Source organism: Dendropsophus ebraccatus, chromosome 13 (genome assembly GCF_027789765.1).
Source record: "Dendropsophus ebraccatus isolate aDenEbr1 chromosome 13, aDenEbr1.pat, whole genome shotgun sequence".
NCBI classification, from domain to species: Eukaryota; Metazoa; Chordata; class Amphibia; order Anura; family Hylidae; genus Dendropsophus; species Dendropsophus ebraccatus.
The window spans coordinates 76,033,981-76,056,764 of NC_091466.1; the positions used below are offsets into that span (position 1 = coordinate 76,033,981).

At 53.0% G+C, this 22,784-nt stretch overlaps 1 protein-coding gene and 1 long non-coding RNA gene across 2 annotated transcripts; one reads left to right on the top strand and one right to left on the bottom strand.

Annotated features, from left to right (window-relative positions):
* The first annotated feature begins 448 nt into the window (after window positions 1-448).
* On the top strand, window positions 449-12,783 carry LOC138770248 (uncharacterized). Its single transcript, XR_011359453.1, has 2 exons — window positions 449-980; window positions 12,404-12,783. It is a non-coding gene; the product is annotated as an uncharacterized lncRNA (long non-coding RNA).
* SEL1L (SEL1L adaptor subunit of SYVN1 ubiquitin ligase) lies at window positions 2,028-22,563 on the bottom strand. Its single transcript, XM_069949165.1, has 21 exons — window positions 22,387-22,563; window positions 15,250-15,278; window positions 14,710-15,034; window positions 11,904-12,071; window positions 11,556-11,661; window positions 11,317-11,479; window positions 10,656-10,709; window positions 10,510-10,569; window positions 10,271-10,352; window positions 9,277-9,431; window positions 8,926-8,982; window positions 8,712-8,780; window positions 8,520-8,597; window positions 8,218-8,280; window positions 8,015-8,102; window positions 6,813-6,961; window positions 6,548-6,713; window positions 5,837-5,911; window positions 5,327-5,499; window positions 4,656-4,784; window positions 2,028-4,413 (listed from the first exon to the last, which is right to left on the bottom strand). The coding sequence occupies exons 1-21, from the start codon at window positions 22,481-22,483 to the stop codon at window positions 4,180-4,182; spliced, it is 2,520 nt and encodes an 839-aa protein (XP_069805266.1). The 5' UTR covers window positions 22,484-22,563; the 3' UTR covers window positions 2,028-4,179.
* Between the last annotated feature and the right edge of the window lie 221 nt (window positions 22,564-22,784).

Sequence of the window (22,784 nt, forward strand, 5' to 3'; positions counted from 1 at the left end):
TGAGGAGGACCAATCCTATCCTCTTCTATTTCCTCAGGGTGTATTTCAGCTTGCACAGCTTAGCAGAGCTTGTGAATTCTATCAGCTGTGAAATATCCCCTGAATAATTCTTTCTCATCTTCAGAAGTAGAAGAGGTTTCAGAAGAAGATGATGAGTTAACTTCATCAATCACAGTAAAACTGAAAATGACCATAATCCTACAGCCATAAAGTAATATACTCAAAGGCTGGGAGTAGAGAGAGAAATACTCCATTTGGTCTATAACTTAGGACACGGGCGGCGATTCACATTAGCCGCTAAAGTCTTTTGCACATAGTCCTTGACCCATACAACTACCTCCTGAACATCAGGCTCCTCATAGGTTTAGGTCTGCATGAAGGACAGCGTACTTAGGCATTATAAATATTTTTAGGCATTCATAAATATTTTTATGAAAGAAAGGATGAATCTTATCTGGAAAAAATGATCCTCCTACGGTATCCATAGCCGTCAGGTAGTGGAGTCTCACACTCGGTACATGAAGTGCTTCCTTAGAAGGTCTTTTGCCAGCAGCAGGACTGGTCTCCATTTCAGACATCTGCAAATAATCAATGTATTACAATACATATAAACCACTAGCCTGGCTAGAGTGATATCGGAAAGAGACACTAGGTGGCAGCAACACTTACTTTTAAGTATATAGAAGAGAGATCACAGCACTTTGCACTCAGATGTTTTCTATTAGATCCAAATGAGCCACAGAAAATCCTTCCAGAGGAAGACAGCCAGACCTAGAGGTAGCAAGAGCTTACCTTCTGCCTTGGACACACAGCTAATCCGGCATGCAGAGAGTGCGCCGCTGCCGGCCCCCTGAAGTGACATGACGCCGACGCCGCAGTGCTGAGACGCACGCAGCGCCGATGCGTTCCACAGTCGAACGCGACTGGAAGAAAAGCCAGCGGCTCGGGTGACACGCAGAGTGCGTTCCAAGAAGCACTAGGTAAGAAAAACTTAAAAGCTAAGACCTGCAGAAGCAAATATCAGGATACTACCTGGACACCGGCTCCAGCGGCATCCCAGCAATCATTACCTGTAGGGAAAACCTGAATGCAACAGGTTAACAAAGCATAAAACCAGAGGAGGGACAAAGTCCCCTAGGGCTAACAGCAACGAAGTAAAAAAAGACTGAGGTCTAGGGGGAGGTGGAGCCTATTTATACCTCATGGAGGAGGGGATTAAAATTTAATTGTTATTTTTTCATTAAATATTCCTTCGTCCCAGGGGCTCGCAGGGGCGAATTTACCCCATATGTTGTGATGCCAATGGGACGTAAGGGAAGCTCGAGTTGGTGAGATTATATGTATTAGCGTTATCTTACTAATATCGTGTTTCTACGCATTTTCATTTGTAATATTGTGAGTTTCAACCTTTGAACTGTTACGTTTCCAGTTTGGGGAGTGTGTATATATTCACTTTTAATGTATCACCCTGAAGAAGAGATCATATCTATCTTGAAAGCTGTTGTGCCAACAAAAATTTTTGGTACTCAGAGTGCAGCACAAAGCTAACCTGTTTCTTTATAAGAGACAAACACTGTGTAACTATACTGGTAACACACAGCTGTATTGCTCATGCCTGTTATTGGGCACATGAAGTAAACATCCACAGGGCAAGGAGAAAAAGTGAACCATAGAAGATAACAAAGCTTTAGCTTTGGCTGTCAAGGCATGATGGGAGTTGTAGTTTTGTAACAGCTGGAGAGCCAAGAATCCCTACCCCTGATCTATAGGGACATCATGCCGAGCTTTGCATAGCTTTGCCCTAGATGTAGAATACTTTGGGTGAGAGTACCTGTGAGGGGACCTGCGTCTGGTGAGGTCAGTTATCTCTCTATTAGATGGGACACTGCTGCACAGTGTATAAGGGTCACTGCCCTGCTGTACTTCTCTGTTATCAGCTTCTTCTCCAGAGAATGGATGCACCTTGGCCGCAGCCCTGATAAATCCTGACCCCCGACCCCGGCGACAGCAAAACACAAATAATCCGATTCTCTTTTCTGATTTTATTACTTAAATAAAACTCACAAGCCAGAGTGATGGCGACAACGCTGGACCCTGAACCCCGCAGCGGCGGCACCACCGGGGTACAGCGACTGCTGGTCTCACAGGAGAGAGTTCAATAGAGTCATCTGATAGGGCGACAGTCGCACAGAATCCTCCGCTCAGGTTGTGGAGAATTCACCTGCTGCCCCAATGCCGGAGAGAGGAAGAATATGGGAGTCAAAAATCCTGAAATGACTGTCCTGCTAGTGAACTGCAGCAGAGGGAAACTAAAAGCTCAGTGTGGGGGCTACACCCCGAGATACTCCGCTCACCCCACCACTGCCGATCCCACATCTACTCTGTGTTCAGTGGAAGTTGGAGCAGTGATATGAAGTGTCTGACAAGGGTTACCACCTACGGCAGCGTCAAGTCAGTGCCAAGCATCTAATGGGCAGTATGTTCAAGGTGCAGAGTTACAATATAATGTCATTCCATACTTAAAAGGGGTTATCCAGGAGTAGAGAAAGTACAGCTTCTTCCCCCCCCCAAAAAAAACAGCGCCACCCCTGCCCTCAGGTTGCGTGCAGTATTACAATTCAGCTCCATTTTACTTAAATCGAACTGAGCTGCAATACCGCACCCAACCTGAGGACAAGAGTGGCGCTTTTTCTGAAAGAAATTTCTTAGCCTGGATAACCCCTTAAAGAGTTTTATTATAATTAAAACAGAAACTTTAGACTTTTGATTGGTTAAGGACTAGGTTTGCAGATCCCCACCAATTGCTAAAACAATCCAGGAGAAGAGCTTGGCTAAGTACTTCTCTTCCCATCAAGCTGTAGGAGATGGGCTCCATAGACTTACTATGAAATCAGTCTCCTGCAGTGAGAGGGAAGAGAAGCACTCACCCAAGCTCTTCTCCCAGCTTGTTTTAGTGGGAATCTAAACACCCACTTCCCGACCAATCAAAACTTTTTGACTTGTCAAAAATTATATTTGAAATGACAGTAATGTTTTAAATGGAGACATTCCAAGATTTCAAATTGTCATCTATCTGCAAGTTGTCATTTTGCGAAGAGCAGGAGTGAGATATGTAGCGGAATGATGGGGGTGAAACTGCAACAGAGATCCCACCCATATAAAGGACAGGGGTCATATATCCTCCACACCCAGCTCTGTCAGATCCACAACGAACAGAGGGGTAGTGAACAAGCTTCACCGCTTGGGGAGGGAGGGGTGTACGGATGCAGGACCCCTGTTCTTATGATCAATGGAAGATTCCTAGCACCTATGCTATAGGTATATGGTGGCGAACCTATGGCCCTCCAGCTGTTACAATACTACAATTCCTATCAAAGCTTTGGTTGTCCAGGCATAATAGGAATTGTAGTTTTGCAACACCTGGAGTGCGGACGGTGCACCATGACAGACAGATGATCAGTTGTAATCTTGGGGTAACCCAGGACATTCACGCTGATCGGGTAGTGACGTCTGGCACAGTTGTTGGGGGATCTTGGGATTGTCAGTGAGGTGATATTTCTGAGGTTTTGGGTACCAGGATTTAGGGCAAAAGTAATGTTTTTGCTCCACCTTAGTGCACCCCAAATTTGAAGGATTGAAATCCTTATGAGCATTCTATAAAAATAATCTAGAGACATCGGCTGATCTGTCGGCTCTGCACGTAGCTGGCCTGTAGTATAGAAGGGTCTGCTGCCACCCAGGGCACAGTCCGTGTATGTGGGAGAGGCCGGATGTAGTCGGACAAGACGCCTGTGACCAGTCTGACCTGTGTCCTGTAGTCGTGTCAGATGGGAGGGGGGAGAGGGCCGGACATATCTGGTCAGATTATAAAAGCTCAGCATTTGGCCCTAAAGAAAAAAAAAACCAAACACCTCTCTCCCACAAAAGTTCTGGATTTATCCGATAAGTCTCGTAGGTCGAGTCTGTAATAAATAGTGGAATCCTCACGGACCGCGCTCCGCTGCGCGAAACAGACGTCTTCAGACAGCGGACAAAGATGGGAGAAGAACAAAGATGAACCTTGCTTTATATCACTCAGAAACACCAAGTGGTTGTGCAAGTCTGGAGCGGACGCTGGAGTAAAGCAGCTCCGCTCTCCTGGAAGCCATCGGGTCAGTCTCTACTCAGGACGCAGTGATGTCACTGAGGTGGCGGCTGCTGCGCGTCCTGTGGTGGCGGCTGCTGCTCCTGCTGTGCCGCCTCCTGTGGTCCGGGTCTTGGCGCTGGGGTTGGAGGTCTTGGAATGACTTGCGGTTGTCTCTGCCGATACGCAATGACAGTCCCGAGCAGCAGCGCTATGATAGTCATTAGGTAGAGATCCCACTCCGGTCCCAGCAGCTGATCCATATCCACCTGTGACATCATCTCCTTCATCTGAGCGGGGGAGGGGGAAGATACAGGTAGGTTACTATGAGGAGTTCTATATACTCATCATACAAAACCCCAAAGTGATCTGATATCTCATGGAGACTCCTTATACACTAGATCTGGTCCTCTATGTATAGGGGGAGAGCGCCAGACCGTGTAGCTGGTACACAGATTTATAATAATTCAGGATTTCCCACAATTTCTATTTATCCCAAAGAAACATATCAATAAAGACAACTGAGACTTACATTCAGCTCCTGCAGGTACTGGAGCGTGTACAGGAGGCCAAGCTTACACAGAGCAAGGAAGACTGGGACCTGGGCGTCGGGGCTGGCCTCAGCCGCCATATCATAAAACCGCTTAGCAAGGTGGATGTCCTGTGGAAGACAGAAGTAGTCATCACATATAAGGATGCAACCACCCTGCAGAATAGTGAGTGCAGCTCTGGAGTATAATACAGGATGTAATTCAGGATCAGTAATGTAATATATGTACACAGTGACCCCCCCCCCCAGCAGAATAGTGAGTGCAGCTCTGCAGTATAATACAGGACGTAACTTAGGATCAGTAATGTATGTACACAGTGACCCAACCAGCAGAATAGTGAGTGCAGCTCTGGAGTATAATACCGGATGTAACTAATGATCTGTAATGTAATGTATGTACACAGTGACCCCACCAGCAGAATAGTGAGTGCAGCCCTGGAGTATATTGCAGGATCAGTAATGTAATGTATGTACACAGTGACCCAACCAGCAGAATAGTGAGTGCAGCTCTGCAGTATAATACAGGATGTAACTCATGATCTGTAATGTAATGTATGTACACAGTGACCCCACCAGCAGAATAGTGAGTGCAGCTCTGCAGTATAATACAGGATGTAACTCAGGTTCAGTAATGTATAGAGTGTGAATCTCACCTGTTTTATTCCTAGGCCTTTCTCATGCATGTAGCCCAGATTAAACATGGCCTGTGCGCTGTGCTGCTGCTCCGATGCCAGACGGTAATGAATGAACGCTGTTTCGTAATCTATGTCGGTTCCGTAGCCATAGAAGTGATAATCTCCTAGCTTCAGTCTGGCTACAGTATACCCTACAAGAGAGCAGACAGAGGATTGTACAGGATGACATTTATTGCCATCATTCGCCTATGACGTCTTAATCATGAAAAATGGCTCTGGTCTGATACGCTTTGCAGAATATAGCGAAAAATACAGGAGAAGGATTAGGGGAGCAGATGAATCCAGTCCAGTAAGGGACACATCATCATTGCCTGTAAGGCCGGACACTGCGGGTATGATCACATTACGCTGCATTTAGGTTAAGGATTTAGAATTGAGGTAGAGAATAGTGAAAGCCTGATCAAAGCTGCGGTGTAGACAAAGCCTAATAGTAAAGGAAGGGACCGACTATGTAGTGGGTGTACGGACCTTGTGAAGCCGCCCGATTCCAGTGCAGGAGAGCTCTCGGGTACGTCTCATTTTCACCAAATAGACTGGCTTCTTCTGTAGGAGGAGAAGGGTTAACATAATATCAGCGCACAAGAAATAGAGATGATATTCAGGGCTTAAAAGGGTACTCTGGTGAAAGGTTTTCTCTTAAGTCAACTGGTGTCAGGAAGTTCCATAGATTTGTAATTTATTCCTATTTAAAAATCTCCAGTCTTCCAGTACTTATCAGTTGCTGTATGTCCTGCAGGAAGTAGTGTATCCTCTCTAGTCTGACACAGTGCTCTCTGCTGCCACCTCTGTCCATGTCAGGAACTGTCCAGAGCAATAGCAAATCCTAATAGAAAACCTGTCCTGCTCTGGAGATTTTTAAATAGAAGTTATACAGATTTGTAATTTCTGACACCAGTTGATTTGAAAGAAAGAAAAAAGTTTTTTGCTGGGGTACCCCTTTAAGACTGCCAAGATTTACTGCTACACAATTCCAGAGATTCTCCAACCCTCAGACCATCCTACTGTGAACAATACACAAGAGCAGGACCCTAGAGGGACAGATTGTTTTACTTACCAGCAGAGATCCAGGTTTAATTCTTTTTTTAGCAACTAGTGATGCAAATCTTAGACCCCCATATACCAAGTGTGCAACATGTAAGCCCTATGATTAACCCTCTCTGTGCCCCACCAGTCTCTTACTTTGGTCTAGGATGAAGGCCGCGTTACTTTGTGCCACCTCATAGCCCTGCTCGGCCAGTAACAAGTACTGAACCACGGCGGTGTTTGAGTTTCCGCTCTTGTAGCTGTTATACGCCGTCATCAGCCTCTCTGACCATCGGCCGCGTTCACACACATTCTTAAACAGCTGGAAAAGAGAGAGGAGTTTGAGTGTCAGATGATCTCTGCCCGGACCGCTACAGCTTCTGCAGGTCCCATGATGTGCAGCATTTCAGGGTTCACTTACTTCTACTGCAGTTTGGCAGGAGCGAAGAACTCCGGTGCCAGTGGCGTGCATCTGAGCCAGGTTGTAGAAAGCCAAGATGTGACCTCCCTGAGACGCCAGGTTAAAATACTTCAGGGCCTGTTTGTAATCTCTCTTCACTCCAACGCCATCTGCAAACAGACAACAAGCGTGATGAAGCCATCAGTCACCTGTCAGGGCCTGGCATCTCCTCCCGCCTGTGGTGCCAACGTCCGGCAGATGTTAAACGTAAGGCACCGGCTGCCAGTGTTCTTCCTCACCTCTCCTCTTGTATGATACCATCCTGCCAACTAGATGTAAACAGTTGCCCCAGTGTACCGCATGGACAGAGCCATTGTGCTTTGTGTACTGGATTTGTAACCTTCCCCCTTCTGCCACAGCTGGTATCTGCCACCCCTTTTTATGTCTTATTACTTTTCGACCACTGTGGCCCCCGACAAGGATGACTGGAGCAGCAGCCCAGTTGGCACGCCAGTCCCTCAAAATGAGCAAAGTACTGCAGCAGTCAAGCCTGGGCGCTGTCACCCCATTTACTTAGGGGACAACTGACCCCCACTCTCCCGATCCAGCCGTGGTACAGACATCAATTAGATCCCGATTCCGCCCCCTGAGGACAGGGGATAGATTTGGGTAATCCCTATAAGGGTCCTATTCCAAGGGCCGAGCAGGGCCCGATCAACGATGTAAACGAGCGCCGATCTGCTAGATCGGCGCTCGTTTACTGGGCCTATTCCACGGCCCGGCAATTGTTAGCGAGGGCTGCAGGGACATCGTTACCCATGTCCTTGCAGACCTTGTTTCATACATTACCTGTCTAGGCGCAGATCTTCTCCTTTTCGTGGTCCCACGCCACAGCAGCTTCGGAGCAGCCTGTCTGAACTGACAGACTGCTCAGCCAATCACTGGCCATGGTGGTTCCGGCCAGTGATTGGCTGAGTAGTCTGTCAGCTCAGACAGAGCGCTCCGAAATTGCTGCGGCACGGGACCGGGAGAAGGAGAAGACCTGTGCCTGGACAGGTAATATATGATGTTTCGAAATAGTCGTTGATTTTAGGTTTGAACCTAAAATGAACAATCAGCCGATGACACGATCATTGGCTGATCATTCTCTCTATTCCACGGAGCGATAATCGGCCGAATCGACTATAAGAATCCTTCCTCAGGCTCCTGTGTCTGGTACTTACTGTAATACATGGAGCCGAGCTGAAGCTGCCCGTCCACCCAGCCCTGCTCTGCAGCTTTCTGGAAATATTTTAGTGCCAGGTCGTAATTCTACAAATAAGAAAACAGGAAAAAACTGGTAAGACGTGCCCCCTGGAGTGAGTGGAGTATAACCATAAAGACAATGGACAGAAACAGATAACTAATCTGAGGATCAATCACTCACCACAGGAACGCCTCTGCCGTACAGGTATGCCATGCCCAGGCCGCTCTGCCCCACTGGGTTCCCCTGTGATAGAAAAAGCAAATAATCACAGGGAAAGAGATGGCAGATATAATCATTATCACAGCGCCACAGCAGGATTATATATTCATTATCACACTGCCAGCTAGTGCCCCTAGGTTATACTCATTCCCACACCACCACCTAGTGCCCACAGGTTATATTGATACCCACACTATCTCCCCCTACTACCCACAGATGTCAGACTTCCAGCAATAGAAATAGTTGCTGCTATTTGCTCGTACCATGTCAGCGGCTTTCTTGAAGTACTGTAGGGCGGTTTCGTTGCTCTGCCTGACAGTGTCGCTGCCCTCTGAATACATCTGGAACACAAGACAAACAATGTGAGACTATGGACAGGTCCCGCTTGACTCCGGATGTGAGGAGGATTTTGGCTGGTAAAGGATACGGACATAATCCAGGAGAAGAACACTCACCTTTCCCAGGAAAGCCATGGCGTGCGAGTTTCCAGCATTGGCTGCTTGGTTGAAGTACTCAAAGGCTCTCTGTGTAACATCAAATGAGAATAGTCACATACATCATCCACAGGGGAACAAAAAGGGCAACTAGTGGGCAAAAAATGCCGCCATTCACTGCTGTTACATCATATGTGGGTAACATAGCTATCATTCCAGATAGAATGTAATATACCTGATGGTTCTGCTCTACTCCACGCCCTCCATGTAGATGAAGCTGTCCGAGTCCAACCTGGAAAGAAGAGGATCAGTACAGGATCAGTAATGCAATGTATGTACACAGTGACCTCACCAGCAGAATAGTGAGTGCAGAATATGATTGTACTGCAATGAAAGAGTTAATAAAAATTGATCTGATTTAAAAAAAGAATAGTGAGTGCAGCTCTGGAGTATAATACAGGATGTAACTCAGGATCAGTAATGTAATGTATGTACACAGTGACCCCACCAGCAGAATAGTGAGTGCAGCTCTGAAAGTATAATACAGGAGTTGTTTATGTAGTGATAAATATGTTTAGAGACTGACCTGAGCCTGGACATCCCCTTTCTCAGCCAGAAACTGGTAGTACTGGATCAGATCTTCCTCCAGCATGCCACTGGCCATTCCAGGGTTTTCTAGCTCATCAGGGAGGCGAATCCTCTGAACTACGGTCCCTCCAGTAAGTGATATGTCACTGGCCACTGCAGAAAGATGGAACAAATAGAAGCACAGACAGAAGGTCATGCAGATGATTAAACAGCTCTTTAGGCCTTTCTTGTCCATCTCTAAATTTATCTGCAGCATAAAGAATTTATTGTTGAGTTTCAGGTTTTTTTACAGGCCTATATGATTGTTGGACTATCCTCAAGATCGCTGACCAATGTACGGGGCCAGGAGCCCCCTGAAGTTCATGTTACAGCGGTGCCACCACTGCAGCTCTGCTCTCACTCACTTTAAAGGAGGTTTAATGGCAGGAACCACCACCAATCAATGATTAATGGAAACTGATGGTCTATCAGGAGGCTAAACAATAAATCATATAAGCCGGGAAAACCCCTTTAGGGTGGGTTCACACTGACCGACTCGCAGCGGAAACTCGCTGCGAATTTTGTTACGAGCTAAGGTCCTGGCAGATCGTGTGCACACATACTCGCAGCTGTCTGAAAAACTGCTGCGAGTATGTAATGCAGCCGCCCCCTTAACCCCTTCATGGGCTCCTGCTGTGTGTATACATTACTTGTCTCCTTGTTGCACGGGGTCCTGGCTTCCTGCTCTACCGCCCAGCCAATCAGTGTTTTGCCCAGCTGCAGCCACTGATTGGCTGGGCGGGAGAGCAGGAAGCCGGGACCCTGTGCAGCAAGGAGATAGGTAACGTATACACATAGCGGGGGAGCAGAGCGGGAGCCGATGAAGGGCTTAATTACATGTGTGCACAGGACCTTAGCTCGTAGCAGATCCGGATTTCCGCTGCGAGTCGGTCAGTGTGAACCCACCCTTAAACTACTTACAGCTCACAGATATAACACAATGAAAATATTACCGTGATTTGCAACCAGCCGGTAATGTGTGAGTGCAGATTCACAGCTTTGTAGAACACCGATCCCAGACCAGTAGCGATACCCCTGCAAACATAGAAACCCATAATGATTATTATTAATAGTAGTAATATATAATTCCCCTTTATCCTTATCCCTACTGGTATGTACTATATTATATATGATGGGAATCCCCCTTCACCCTGACAGGTTTGACCATTTCAGCTGTGATGGGAATACTCACCAGAACCATGTGTGCAATGAGGTTCCCTCCTAATGCTCCAAATGTATAATAAACAAGAGCCTGCAACATCCAAAATCCACAAATCACACATCACATCTCAGCACATTACCCAGAGCCCCATATTCAGTGAGGAGAGAAGTTCTTACCTTCGCTTGGCTGGAGTTCACACCGAGACCAGACGCGTAGAGAAATCCCAGAGCCTGAGCACAGAGGGAAGACACAATGTTACCTGGTATTAGATGAGCACACCTGAGCCACATGATCACACACTTACATCCTATCCTGAACTGACAGTGCGGATGACCCTATTAAAAGGACTATGGCAGCAAAATAGTGGCCACAAATCTGCTGACTTTCCATGTGGTCTCTATCATAAGGGCCCTATTCCACAGGAACGATAATCGGCTGAATCGGCCCCATTCGGCCGATTATCACTTGGTGGAATAGAGAGAACAATCAGCCGATGATCGTGTAATCATTACCTGGCAGGGCTTCTCCTCTGCTCTGTCTTCCTCCCCGGGTCCTGCGCGCTGTGGCTTCAGAATGGCCTGTCAGCTGACAGAGCGCTTAGCCAATCACAGGCCGGTACCGCCGCGGGCTGTGATTGGCTGAGTGACCTGTCAGCTGACAGGCCATTCTGAAGCCAGAGCGCACGGGACCCGGGGAGGAAGACAGAGCGGAGGAGAAGACCTGACCTGCAATGTATGCTGCAAGGACATCGGTAACGATGTCTCTGAAGTCCTCGCTCAACGATTATCGGGCCCGTGGAATAGGGCCCTTAGGCTTTACCATTCCAGGTGATCTTACCGTCTGCCCTCGAGGTGATCCCTGCTCGGTCAGTTTCTCTAGAAGAGCCTTGGCTGAGGGGATATCCTGCTTCAAGGGATCCCCAAATAAAAATGCGTAGGCCACCTTCTCCATGGCTTTAATGTGATTCAAGTCAGAAGCTTTCAGGAAGTATTGGTAAGCCCTGCAGAAGAGACGGCACAGTGACAACCTGCAACATAAGTAGCGTCAGAACACAGAATGCAAACGGCACTGCTTACTCTCTCCTCTGAGACCGCTTTGTGCTCTCATTCAGTATTTTCATCCCTTGTTGGTAGAGATCGTCTGCTTCCTGCATCTGACGTCTCTGGCTGGCTTGTTCCTCCGCTGGTGGGGAAAAAAAATAAAAAATCTTAATGACTACTGGGGCCCTGTATGAAGATCCCGCCTCCCTGGGCCCCGTATGAAGACCTCCGTCTCTGGGGGCCATGTCCGATGGCCCCACTGCCAATATATGACCTCCCAGCATAAGCATTCATAGGATCCTCTCCAATACACTCAATGTAAACATAAAACACTTTATCAAGGACATATAGGACATGTCTAACATTCCCTTTGGGGGCACTTACTTTCGCAGAAGCCCCATCTTAAGTCACTCTTGTAATCGTAGCTGGTGGCGCACCATAACCTTCCGTCGCTACGCCCGTCTGACGTGCACTCGTCATATTCCTTCTCCATGAAGAGGAAGGGGAAGTGACAGGGCTCTCCATCTGACGTCCCCCCGATCACTGCGATCACTGATGGGAGATATCACAAGTTAGTGACAAAACTCTGCACCATGGAGGCTCTATGGCATCTATGCGGGGGGGACGTTGCCTGGTATCTATCAGCAGGGGACATAGCCTCTTATCAGTGCACTCGGTGTTGTGTGAAGGGAGGGAGCGTATATATATATACAAAGCTCCAGGCTTACTGTCCTATGCATTAACACTTTATTAGATGGATTTCTCTATCTGATAATCCGGCACCTATCACAACCCATGGATGACAGATCACCTCTCACACTCCTATACATAAGTCTTCAGGTTTCCTCCTTTACAGTTTCACTTCCCTTTCTGTTTGTTTACAGGAATGAGTGTCGTGGGCCAATAAGCTTGAGGGGAGATTGTGACATGAGCGACACCTGGCTGGGGACGGTGCACACCGCCAGTAACAGATGGAGGATTCACACAGACATCTGGATGATGAAACTCCAGACACACGTTGCAGCTTTGAACCGTGATAAGTGGCGGCTACTGACTGCACCACGAGACGACACCAGACCAAACGGGCTGCCGAGTCTACAGACAAGACTGACACGTGGAAGTAATGTGATGGATAAGGAAATAGATATACTTGTATGTTTATCCCAGGAAGGTTTACATTCAATTATTGTATATTTACCTACCACATCTGCTGGAAGTTAGTTCCAGGCATCTACTACTCTTTCAGTAAAGTAATATTTTCTCATGTTGCTTCTGATCTTTTCCCACCAGCTAACCTCAGATTGTGCCCCCTTTAGTACTTTAACATATATAAAGGTTTCCATCATGCCCCCCCCTTCCCTTCTTCCTCCTTTAACATATATAAAGGTTTCCATCATGTCCTCCCTTCCCTTCTTCCTCCTGTAACATATATAAAGGTTTCCATCATGCCCCCCTTTCTTCTTCCTCCTGTAACATATATAAAGGTTTCCATCATATCCCCCTTTCTTCTTCCTCCTGTAACATATATAAAGGTTTCCATCATGCCCCCCTTTCCCTTATTCCTCCTGTAACATATAAAGGTTTCCATCATGTCCTCCCTTTCCCTTCTTCCTCCTGTAACATATATAAAGGTTTCCATCATGTCCTCCCCTTTCCCTTCTTCCTCCTGTAACATATATAAAGGTTTCCATCATGTCCCCCTTTCCCTTCTTCCTCCTGTAACATATATAAAGGTTTCCGTCATGTCCCCCTTTCCCTTCTTCCTCCTGTAACATATATAAAGGTTTCCATCATGTCCTCCCTTTCCCTTCTTCCTCCTGTAACATATATAAAGGTTTCCATCATGCCCCCCGTTCCCTTCTTCCTCCTGTAACATATATAAAGGTTTCCATCATGTCCTCCCCTTTCCCTTCTTCCTCCTGTAACATATATAAAGGTTTCCATCATGTCCTCCCCTTTCCCTTCTTCCTCCTGTAACATATATAAAGGTTTCCATCATGTCCTCCTTTCCCTTCTTCCTCCTGTAACATATATAAAGGTTTCCATCATGCCCCCCTTTCCCTTATTCCTCCTGTAACATATATAAAGGTTTCCATCATGTCCCCCTTCCCTTCTGTAACATAAATAAAGGTTTCCATCATGTCCTCCCCTTTCCCTTCTTCCTCCTGTAACATAAAGGTTTCCATCATGCCCCCCTTTCCCTTCTTCCTCCTGTAACATATATAAAGGTTTCCATCATGTCCTCCCCTTTCCCTTCTTCCTCCTGTAACATATATAAAGGTTTCCATCATGTCCCTCCTTTCCCTTCTTCCTCCTGTAACATAAAGGTTTCCATCATATCCCCCTTTCCCTTCTTCTTCTCTCCTGTAACATAAAGGTTTCCATCATGCCCCCCTTTCCCTTCCTCCTCCTTTAACATATATAAAGGTCTCCATTATATCCCCCTTTCCCTTCCTCCTTCTGTAACATATATAAAGGTTCCCATCATGTCTTCCCTTTTCTCCAGATATACAGATTTCACCAAGAACAGATACAATTTTAGCATTATTTCTTAGAATCAAAGTGAAATATATTACCGCCACATAACTTTTTGCAAAAAAAAAAAATAAAAAAAAAAATCCATAAGTGTTTAATGTGTCAGTGATGTTTCATAAAACTTTTGATGTCGGAGAGACATGTCAAAGGTTTTGATTTGTCGAGCTCTGAACACTCAGGCCTGGAAAGATGAAGAGAACTCAGAAGAGAAACGTGCACTCCTCCAGGTGAATGATCAACCCTTTGTTTGTCTAAGGATCACCCCCCTTCTCCACCACCGGCTAAGAACTTCACAGTAATAGGTCAGAGGATTGGATAATCTCCTCGAATGTAATAGCTCCCAGTGTGAGCTGAGCCCAGAACAAGGGCCAGGCCCTCCAAACACTTGCCAGGACAAGGAAAAGAGGCGACTATAACCGATGGATTAACCACTGGAGCAATCATAACACCTCAGCTCCGACATCACCTGTCCTATTATAGTCATAACTATAGGACAGAGTTGGGGGTGTATGAAAATGCGGCCAGCAGGAGCCTGGGAAAGTTGGGTAACACCTGCTCTCCCAGACCCCTACACATTTTGGGGAGATGATGTGACACAGAGACCCCCACAATGGCCCGTCCTTATAAGGGGGTGCCCCAGCCCTGAGGACTGTACCTGATTTCTGGACATCCACTCTGACCTCCTCGCTCTTTTCCTCCTGCTCCTGCCAGGAAGCAGAATCTGTGGCCGCTGAGCCCCCCTCCAGGCTGTCCGTGTTGTCCAGGAAGGTGACAGTCTGTGTATCTGACTCCTGGGGGGATCCCGAGTCCTGCAGGGATTCCTGGTCTAGATTTAGGGGTGCTGAGGTCTGGGGGTTCTCAGACTCCTGGCTGTCCTGGGGAGTCTCCTCCTCCGCCCACCACGCTGATCTCTCAGTGATTGGCTCCTCATCCAGCGGCTGGTCTCCTGTGGGGTAGTGCGCCTCTGACTCCCCCAGATCCTGGTGATGAGAAACACACAGTCAGGACATTGGGGTCCCATACAGGGTCAGGGGCAGCTGTGGGGTACAGGATAAGGGGGTGAGATCTTACTGACAGATGGTGAAAACCAAAGCAAGAAGAACCAATGTCAGGGGAAAAGCGATGGCACCAGGCCCCGCCCTGCACCCGGAAACCACACACCGTACATTGTATAGGAGCCCCCTGGTGTACTCACTGAGGTCTCATCACTGTCCCCTTCATCATCTGGAAAAGAAAAAACAAGATCCAGTCACCGATTGGCAGTGCCCCCAACGTCTGAGACCCCTCTATACCCCCCCGGCGACATCTGAGGCTCCTCTCTAATCCCTCCCGGCAACATCTGAGGCTCCTCTCTAATCCCTCCCGGCAACATCTGAGGCTCCTCTCTAATCCCTCCCGGCAACATCTGAGGCTCATCATTGTCCCTGCCCTCTGTCTTTTACCTGTCAGACCACTTCTATCAATAAGGGGGCCCCCCTTTCCTCTATTCCTCCTCCTGTCAGTCAGGGCCCCCCCCTCTCTTCCTCCTCCTCCTATCAGTCAGGGCCCCCCTCTCCTCTCTTCCTCCTCCTGTCAGTCAGGGGCCCCCTCTCCTCTCTTCCTCCTCCTGTCAGTCAGGGCCCCCTTCTCCTCTCTTCCGCCTCCTGTCAGTCAGGCCCCCCTTCTCCTCTCTTCCGCCTCCTGTCAGTCAGGCCCCCCTTCTCCTCTCTTCCGCCTCCTGTCAGTCAGGGGCCCCCTCTCTTCTCCTCTCTTCATGTCAGTCAGGGCCCCCCCTCTCCTCTCCTCCTGACAGTCAGGGGCCCCCTCTCCACTCTTCCTCCTCCTATGAGTCAGGGGCCCCCCTCTCCTCTCCTCCGCCTCCTGTCAGTCAGGGCCCCCTCTCCTCTCTTCCTCCTCCTGTCAGTCAGGGGCCCCCTCTCTTCATGTCAGTCAGGGGCCCCCCTCTCCTCTCCTCCTGACAGTCAGGGGCCCCCCTCTCCACTCTTCCTGTCAGTCAGGGGCCCCCCTCTCCACTCTTCCTCCTCCTGTCAGTCAGGGGCCCCCCTCTCCTCTCTTCCTCCTCCTATCAGTCAGGGGCCCCCCTCTCCTCTCTTCCTCCTCCTATCAGTCAGGGGCCCCCTCTCCTCTCTTCCTCCTCCTGTCAGTCAGGGGCCCCTTCTCTTCTCCTCTCTTCATGTCAGTCAGGGGCCCCCTCTCTTCTCCTCTCTTCATGTCAGTCAGGGGCCCCCCTCTCCTTTCCTCCTGACAGTCAGGGGCCCCCTCTCCACTCTTCCTCCTCCTATCAGTCAGGGCCCCCCTCTCCTCTCTTCCTCCTCCTGTCAGTCAGGGGCCCCCCTCTCCTCTCTTCCTCCTCCTATCAGTCAGGGGCCACCCTCTCCTCTCTTCCTCCTCCTGTCAGTCAGGGCCCCCCTCTCCTCTCTTCCTCCTCCTGTCAGTCAGGGGCCCCCCTCTCCTCTCCTCCTGTCAGTCAGGGGCCCCCTCTCCTCTCTTCCTCCTCCTATCAGTCAGGGGCCCCCCTCTCCTCTCTTCCTCCTCCTGTCAGTCAGGGGCCCCCCTCTCCTCTCTTCCTCCTCCTATCAGTCAGGGGCCCCCCTCTCCTCTCTTCCTCCTCCTGTCAGTCAGGGGCCCCCCTCTCCTCTCTTCCTCCTCCTGTCAGTCAGGGCCCCTCTTCTCCTGTCAGTCAGGGGCCCTCCTCTCCTCTCTTCCTCCTCCTGTCAGTCAGGGGCCCCCCTCTCCTCTCTTCCTCCTCCTGTCAGTCAGGGGCCCCCCTCTCCTCTCTTCCTCCTCCTGTCAGTCAGGGGCCCCCCACTCTTCTCTTCCTCCTCCTGTCAGTCAGGGGCCCCCCTCTCCTCTCTTCCTCCTCCTGTCAGTCAGGGGCCCCCCTCTCCTCTCTTCCTCCTCCTGTCAGGGGCCCCCCTCTCTTCTCTTCCTCCTCCTGTCAGTCAGGGGCCCCCCTCTCCTCTCTTCCTCCTCCTGTCAGTCAGGGCCCCTCTTCTCCTGTCAGTCAGGGGCCCTCCTCTCCTCTCTTCCTCCTCCTATCAGTCAGGGGCCCCCCTCTCCTCTCTTCCTCCTCCTGTCAGTCAGGGGCCCCCCTCTCTTCTCTTCCTCCTCCTATCAGTCAGGGGCCCCCTCTCCTCTCTTCCTCCTCCTATCAGTCAGGGGCCCCCCTCTCCTCTCTTCCTCCTCCTGTCAGTCAGGGGCTCCCCTCTCCTCTCTTCCTCCTCCTGTCAGTCAGGGCCCCTCTTCTCCTGTCAGTCAGGGGCTCCCCCTCTCATCTCTTCCTCCACCTGTCAGTCAGGGCCCCTCTTCTCCTGTCAGTCAGGGCCCCTCTTCTCCTGTCAGTCAGGGCCCCTCTTCTCCTCTCTTCCTCCTCCTGTCAGTCAGGGGCCCCTCTCTTCTCCTCCTCCTGTCAGTCAGGGTCCCCCTCTCCTCTCTTCCTCCTCCTGTCAGTCAGGGCCCCCCCCCCTCTCCTCTCCTCTCTTCCTCCTCCTGTCAGTCAGGGCCCCCCCCCTCTCCTCTCTTCCTCCTCCTATCAGTCAGGTGCCCCCCTCTCCTCTCCTCCTCCTCCTCCTGTCAGTCAGGGGCCCCCCTCTCCTCTCTTCCTCCTCCTGTCAGTCAGGGCCCCCCCCCCCCTCTCCTCTCCTCTCTTCCTCCTCCTGTCAGTCAGGGCCCCCCCCTCTCCTCTCTTCCTCCTCCTATCAGTCAGGGGCCCCCCTCTCCTCTCCTCCTCCTCCTGTCAGTCAGGGGCCCCCCTCTCCTCTCTTCCTCCTCCTGTCAGTCAGGGCCCCCCCCCCCTCTCCTCTCTTCCTCCTCCTGTCAGTCAGGGGCCCCCCTCTCTTCTCCTCCTGACAGTCAGGGCCCCCTCTCCTCTTCTTCTGTCAGTCAGGGGGCCCCCTCTCCTCTCCTCCTGTCAGTCAGGGGCCCCCCTCTCCTCTCCTCCTGTCAGTCAGGGGCCCCCCTCTCCTCTCTTCCTCCTCCTGTCAGTCAGGGGCCCCCCTCTCCTCTCTTCCTCCTCCTGTCAGTCAGGGGCCCCCCTCTCCTCTCCTCCTGACAGTCAGGGCCCCCTCTCCTCTCCTCTCCTCCTGTCAGTCAGGGGCCCCCCTCTCCTCTCTTCCTCCTCCTGTCAGTCAGGGGCCCCCCTCTCCTCTCTTCCTCCTCCTGTCAGTCAGGGGCCCCCCTCTCCTCTCTTCCTCCTCCTGTCAGTCAGGGGCCCCCCTCTCCTCTCTTCCTCCTCCTGTCAGTCAGGGGCCCCACTCTCCTCTCTTCCTCCTCCTGTCAGTCAGGGCCCCCCCCCCTCTCCTCTCTTCCTCCTCCTGTCAGTCAGGGGCCCCCCTCTCTTCTCCTCCTGACAGTCAGGGCCCCCTCTCCTCTTCTTCTGTCAGTCAGGGGGCCCCCTCTCCTCTCCTCCTGTCAGTCAGGGGCCCCCCTCTCCTCTCCTCCTGTCAGTCAGGGGCCCCCCTCTCCTCTCTTCCTCCTCCTGTCAGTCAGGGGCCCCCCTCTCCTCTCTTCCTCCTCCTGTCAGTCAGGGGCCCCCCTCTCCTCTCCTCCTGACAGTCAGGGCCCCCTCTCCTCTCCTCTCCTCCTGTCAGTCAGGGGCCCCCCTCTCCTCTCTTCCTCCTCCTGTCAGTCAGGGGCCCCCCTCTCCTCTCTTCCTCCTCCTGTCAGTCAGGGGCCCCCCTCTCCTCTCTTCCTCCTCCTGTCAGTCAGGGGCCCCCCTCTCCTCTCTTCCTCCTCCTGTCAGTCAAGGGGCCCCACTCTCCTCTCTTCCTCCTCCTGTCAGTCAGGGGCCCCCCTCTCCTCTCTTCCTCCTCCTGTCAGTCAGGGCCCCCCTCTTCCGATCTTCCTCCTCCTGTCAGTCAGGGGCCCCCCTCTCCTCTCTTCCTCCTCCTGTCAGTCAGGGGCCCCCCTCTCCTCTCTTCCTCCTCCTGTCAGTCAGGGGCCCCCCCTCTCCTCTCTTCCTCCTCCTGTCAGTCAGGGGCCCCCTCTCCTCTCTTCCTCCTCCTGTCAGTCAGGGGCCCCCCTCTCCTCTCTTCCTCCTCCTGTCAGTCAGGGGCCCCCCTCTCCTCTCTTCCTCCTCCTGTCAGTCAGGGGCCCCCCTCTCCTCTCTTCCTCCTCCTGTCAGTCAGGGGCCCCCCTCTCCTCTCTTCCTCCTCCTGTCAGTCAGGGGCCCCCCCTCTCCTCTCTTCCTCCTCCTGTCAGTCAGGGGCCCCCCTCTCCTCTCTTCCTCCTCCTGTCAGTCAGGGGCCCCCCTCTCCTCTCTTCCTCCTCCTGTCAGTCGGGGGCCCCCCTCTCCTCTCTTCCTCCTCCTGTCAGTCAGGGGCCCCCCTCTCCTCTCTTCCTCCTCCTGTCAGTCAGGGGCCCCCCTCTCCTCTCTTCCTCCTCCTGTCAGTCAGGGGCCCCCCTCTCCTCTCTTCCTCCTCCTGTCAGTCAGGGGCCCCCCTCTCCTCTCTTCCTCCTCCTGTCAGTCAGGGGCCCCCCTCTCCTCTCTTCCTCCTCCTGTCAGTCAGGGGCCCCCTCTCCTCTCTTCCTCCTCCTGTCAGTCAGGGGCCCCCCTCTCCTCTCTTCCTCCTCCTGTCAGTCAGGGGCCCCCCTCTCCTCTCTTCCTCCTCCTGTCAGTCAGGGGCCCCCCTCTCCTCTCTTCCTCCTCCTGTCAGTCAGGGGCCCCCCTCTCCTCTCTTCCTCCTCCTGTCAGTCAGGGGCCCCCCCTCTCCTCTCTTCCTCCTCCTGTCAGTCAGGGGCCCCCCTCTCCTCTCTTCCTCCTCCTGTCAGTCAGGGGCCCCCCTCTCCTCTCTTCCTCCTCCTGTCAGTCAGGGGCCCCCCCTCTCCTCTCTTCCTCCTCCTGTCAGTCAGGGGCCCCCCTCTCCTCTCTTCCTCCTCCTGTCAGTCAGGGGCCCCCCTCTCCTCTCTTCCTCCTCCTGTCAGTCAGGGGCCCCCCTCTCCTCTCTTCCTCCTCCTGTCAGTCAGGGGCCCCCCTCTCCTCTCTTCCTCCTCCTGTCAGTCAGGGGCCCCCCTCTCCTCTCTTCCTCCTCCTGTCAGTCAGGGGCCCCCCTCTCCTCTCTTCCTCCTCCTGTCAGTCAGGGGCCCCCCTCTCCTCTCTTCCTCCTCCTGTCAGTCAGGGGCCCCCCTCTCCTCTCTTCCTCCTCCTGTCAGTCAGGGGCCCCCCTCTCCTCTCTTCCTCCTCCTGTCAGTCAGGGGCCCCCCTCTCCTCTCTTCCTCCTCCTGTCAGTCAGGGGCCCCCCTCTCCTCTCTTCCTCCTCCTGTCAGTCAGGGGCCCCCCTCTCCTCTCTTCCTCCTCCTGTCAGTCAGGGGCCCCCCTCTCCTCTCTTCCTCCTCCTGTCAGTCAGGGGCCCCCCTCTCCTCTCTTCCTCCTCCTGTCAGTCAGGGGCCCCCCTCTCCTCTCTTCCTCCTCCTGTCAGTCAGGGGCCCCCCTCTCCTCTCTTCCTCCTCCTGTCAGTCAGGGGCCCCCCCTCTCCTCTCTTCCTCCTCCTGTCAGTCAGGGGCCCCCCTCTCCTCTCTTCTCCTCCTGTCAGTCAGGGGCCCCCCTCTCCTCTCTTCCTCCTCCTGTCAGTCAGGGGCCCCCCTCTCCTCTCTTCCTCCTCCTGTCAGTCAGGGGCCCCCCTCTCCTCTCTTCCTCCTCCTGTCAGTCAGGGGCCCCCCTCTCCTCTCTTCCTCCTCCTGTCAGTCAGGGGCCCCCCTCTCCTCTCTTCCTCCTCCTGTCAGTCAGGGGCCCCCCTCTCCTCTCTTCCTCCTCCTGTCAGTCAGGGGCCCCCCCTCTCCTCTCTTCCTCCTCCTGTCAGTCAGGGGCCCCCCTCTCCTCTCTTCCTCCTCCTGTCAGTCAGGGGCCCCCCTCTCCTCTCTTCCTCCTCCTGTCAGTCAGGGGCCCCCCTCTCCTCTCTTCCTCCTCCTGTCAGTCAGGGGCCCCCCTCTCCTCTCTTCCTCCTCCTGTCAGTCAGGGGCCCCCCTCTCCTCTCTTCCTCCTCCTGTCAGTCAGGGGCCCCCCTCTCCTCTCTTCCTCCTCCTGTCAGTCAGGGGCCCCCCTCTCCTCTCTTCCTCCTCCTGTCAGTCAGGGGCCCCCCTCTCCTCTCTTCCTCCTCCTGTCAGTCAGGGGCCCCCCTCTCCTCTCTTCCTCCTCCTGTCAGTCAGGGGCCCCCCTCTCCTCTCTTCCTCCTCCTGTCAGTCAGGGGCCCCCCTCTCCTCTCTTCCTCCTCCTGTCAGTCAGGGGCCCCCCTCTCCTCTCTTCCTCCTCCTGTCAGTCAGGGGCCCCCCTCTCCTCTCTTCCTCCTCCTGTCAGTCAGGGGCCCCCCTCTCCTCTCTTCCTCCTCCTGTCAGTCAGGGGCCCCCCTCTCCTCTCTTCCTCCTCCTGTCAGTCAGGGGCCCCCCCTCTCCTCTCTTCCTCCTCCTGTCAGTCAGGGGCCCCCCTCTCCTCTCTTCCTCCTCCTGTCAGTCAGGGGCCCCCCTCTCCTCTCTTCCTCCTCCTGTCAGTCAGGGGCCCCCCTCTCCTCTCTTCCTCCTCCTGTCAGTCAGGGGCCCCCCTCTCCTCTCTTCCTCCTCCTGTCAGTCAGGGGCCCCCTCTCCTCTCTTCCTCCTCCTGTCAGTCAGGGGCCCCCCTCTCCTCTCCTCCTGACAGTCAGGGCCCCCTCTCCTCTCCTCCTGTCAGTCAGGGGCCCCCCTCTCCTCTCTTCCTCCTCCTGTCAGTCAGGGGCCCCCCTCTCCTCTCTTCCTCCTCCTGTCAGTCAGGGGCCCCCCTCTCCTCTCTTCCTCCTCCTGTCAGTCAGGGGCCCCCCTCTCCTCTCTTCCTCCTCCTGTCAGTCAGGGGCCCCCCTCTCCTCTCTTCCTCCTCCTGTCAGTCAGGGGCCCCCCTCTCCTCTCTTCCTCCTCCTGTCAGTCAGGGGCCCCCCTCTCCTCTCTTCCTCCTCCTGTCAGTCAGGGGCCCCCCTCTCCTCTCTTCCTCCTCCTGTCAGTCAGGGGCCCCCCTCTCCTCTCTTCCTCCTCCTGTCAGTCAGGGGCCCCCCTCTCCTCTCCTCCTGTCAGTCAGGGGCCCCCCTCTCCTCTCTTCCTCCTCCTGTCAGTCAGGGGCCCCCCTCTCCTCTCCTCCTGTCAGTCAGGGGCCCCCCTCTCCTCCTGTCAGTCAGGGGCCCCCCTCTCCTCTCTCCTCCTGTCAGTCAGGGGCCCCCCTCTCCTCTCTTCCTCCTCCTGTCAGTCAGGGGCCCCCCTCTCCTCTCTTCCTCCTCCTGTCAGTCAGGGGCCCCCCTCTCCTCTCCTCCTATCAGTCAGGGGCCCCCCTCTCCTCTTCTCCTATCAGTCAGGGACCCCTTCTTCCCTCCTCACTCACCGGCCGCCGTCCGCATTATCCCGCACCCGAGCAGCGCCGCTATGACCCCGCAGTAGAGGCCCAGGAGCAGCAGGCCCCGCACCGTCCGGGCTCCCATCCTTCTCACCCCCGCAGTGAACCTCACTGACAGCTCCTGGCTTCAGCCGCGGCCTAAACCAGAACCCGGAGCCTCCTGAGCAGAGAGACCGACCAATCAGCGGCCCCGGCTCTTCCACCTGGACCAATCAGGAAGCGACGCTCCGGGCTAGCCAATCAGAAATGCCAGGAGGGAGTTCCGGCCGATAAGTGACGTCACCCGTGGTCGGCGACATGGCCCTCCGTGATTGGTTGAGCGTGAATAGTAAACAAACTACAGCTCCCGGCGTTCCCTGCTGTCTCCACATTACATAGAGTTCATG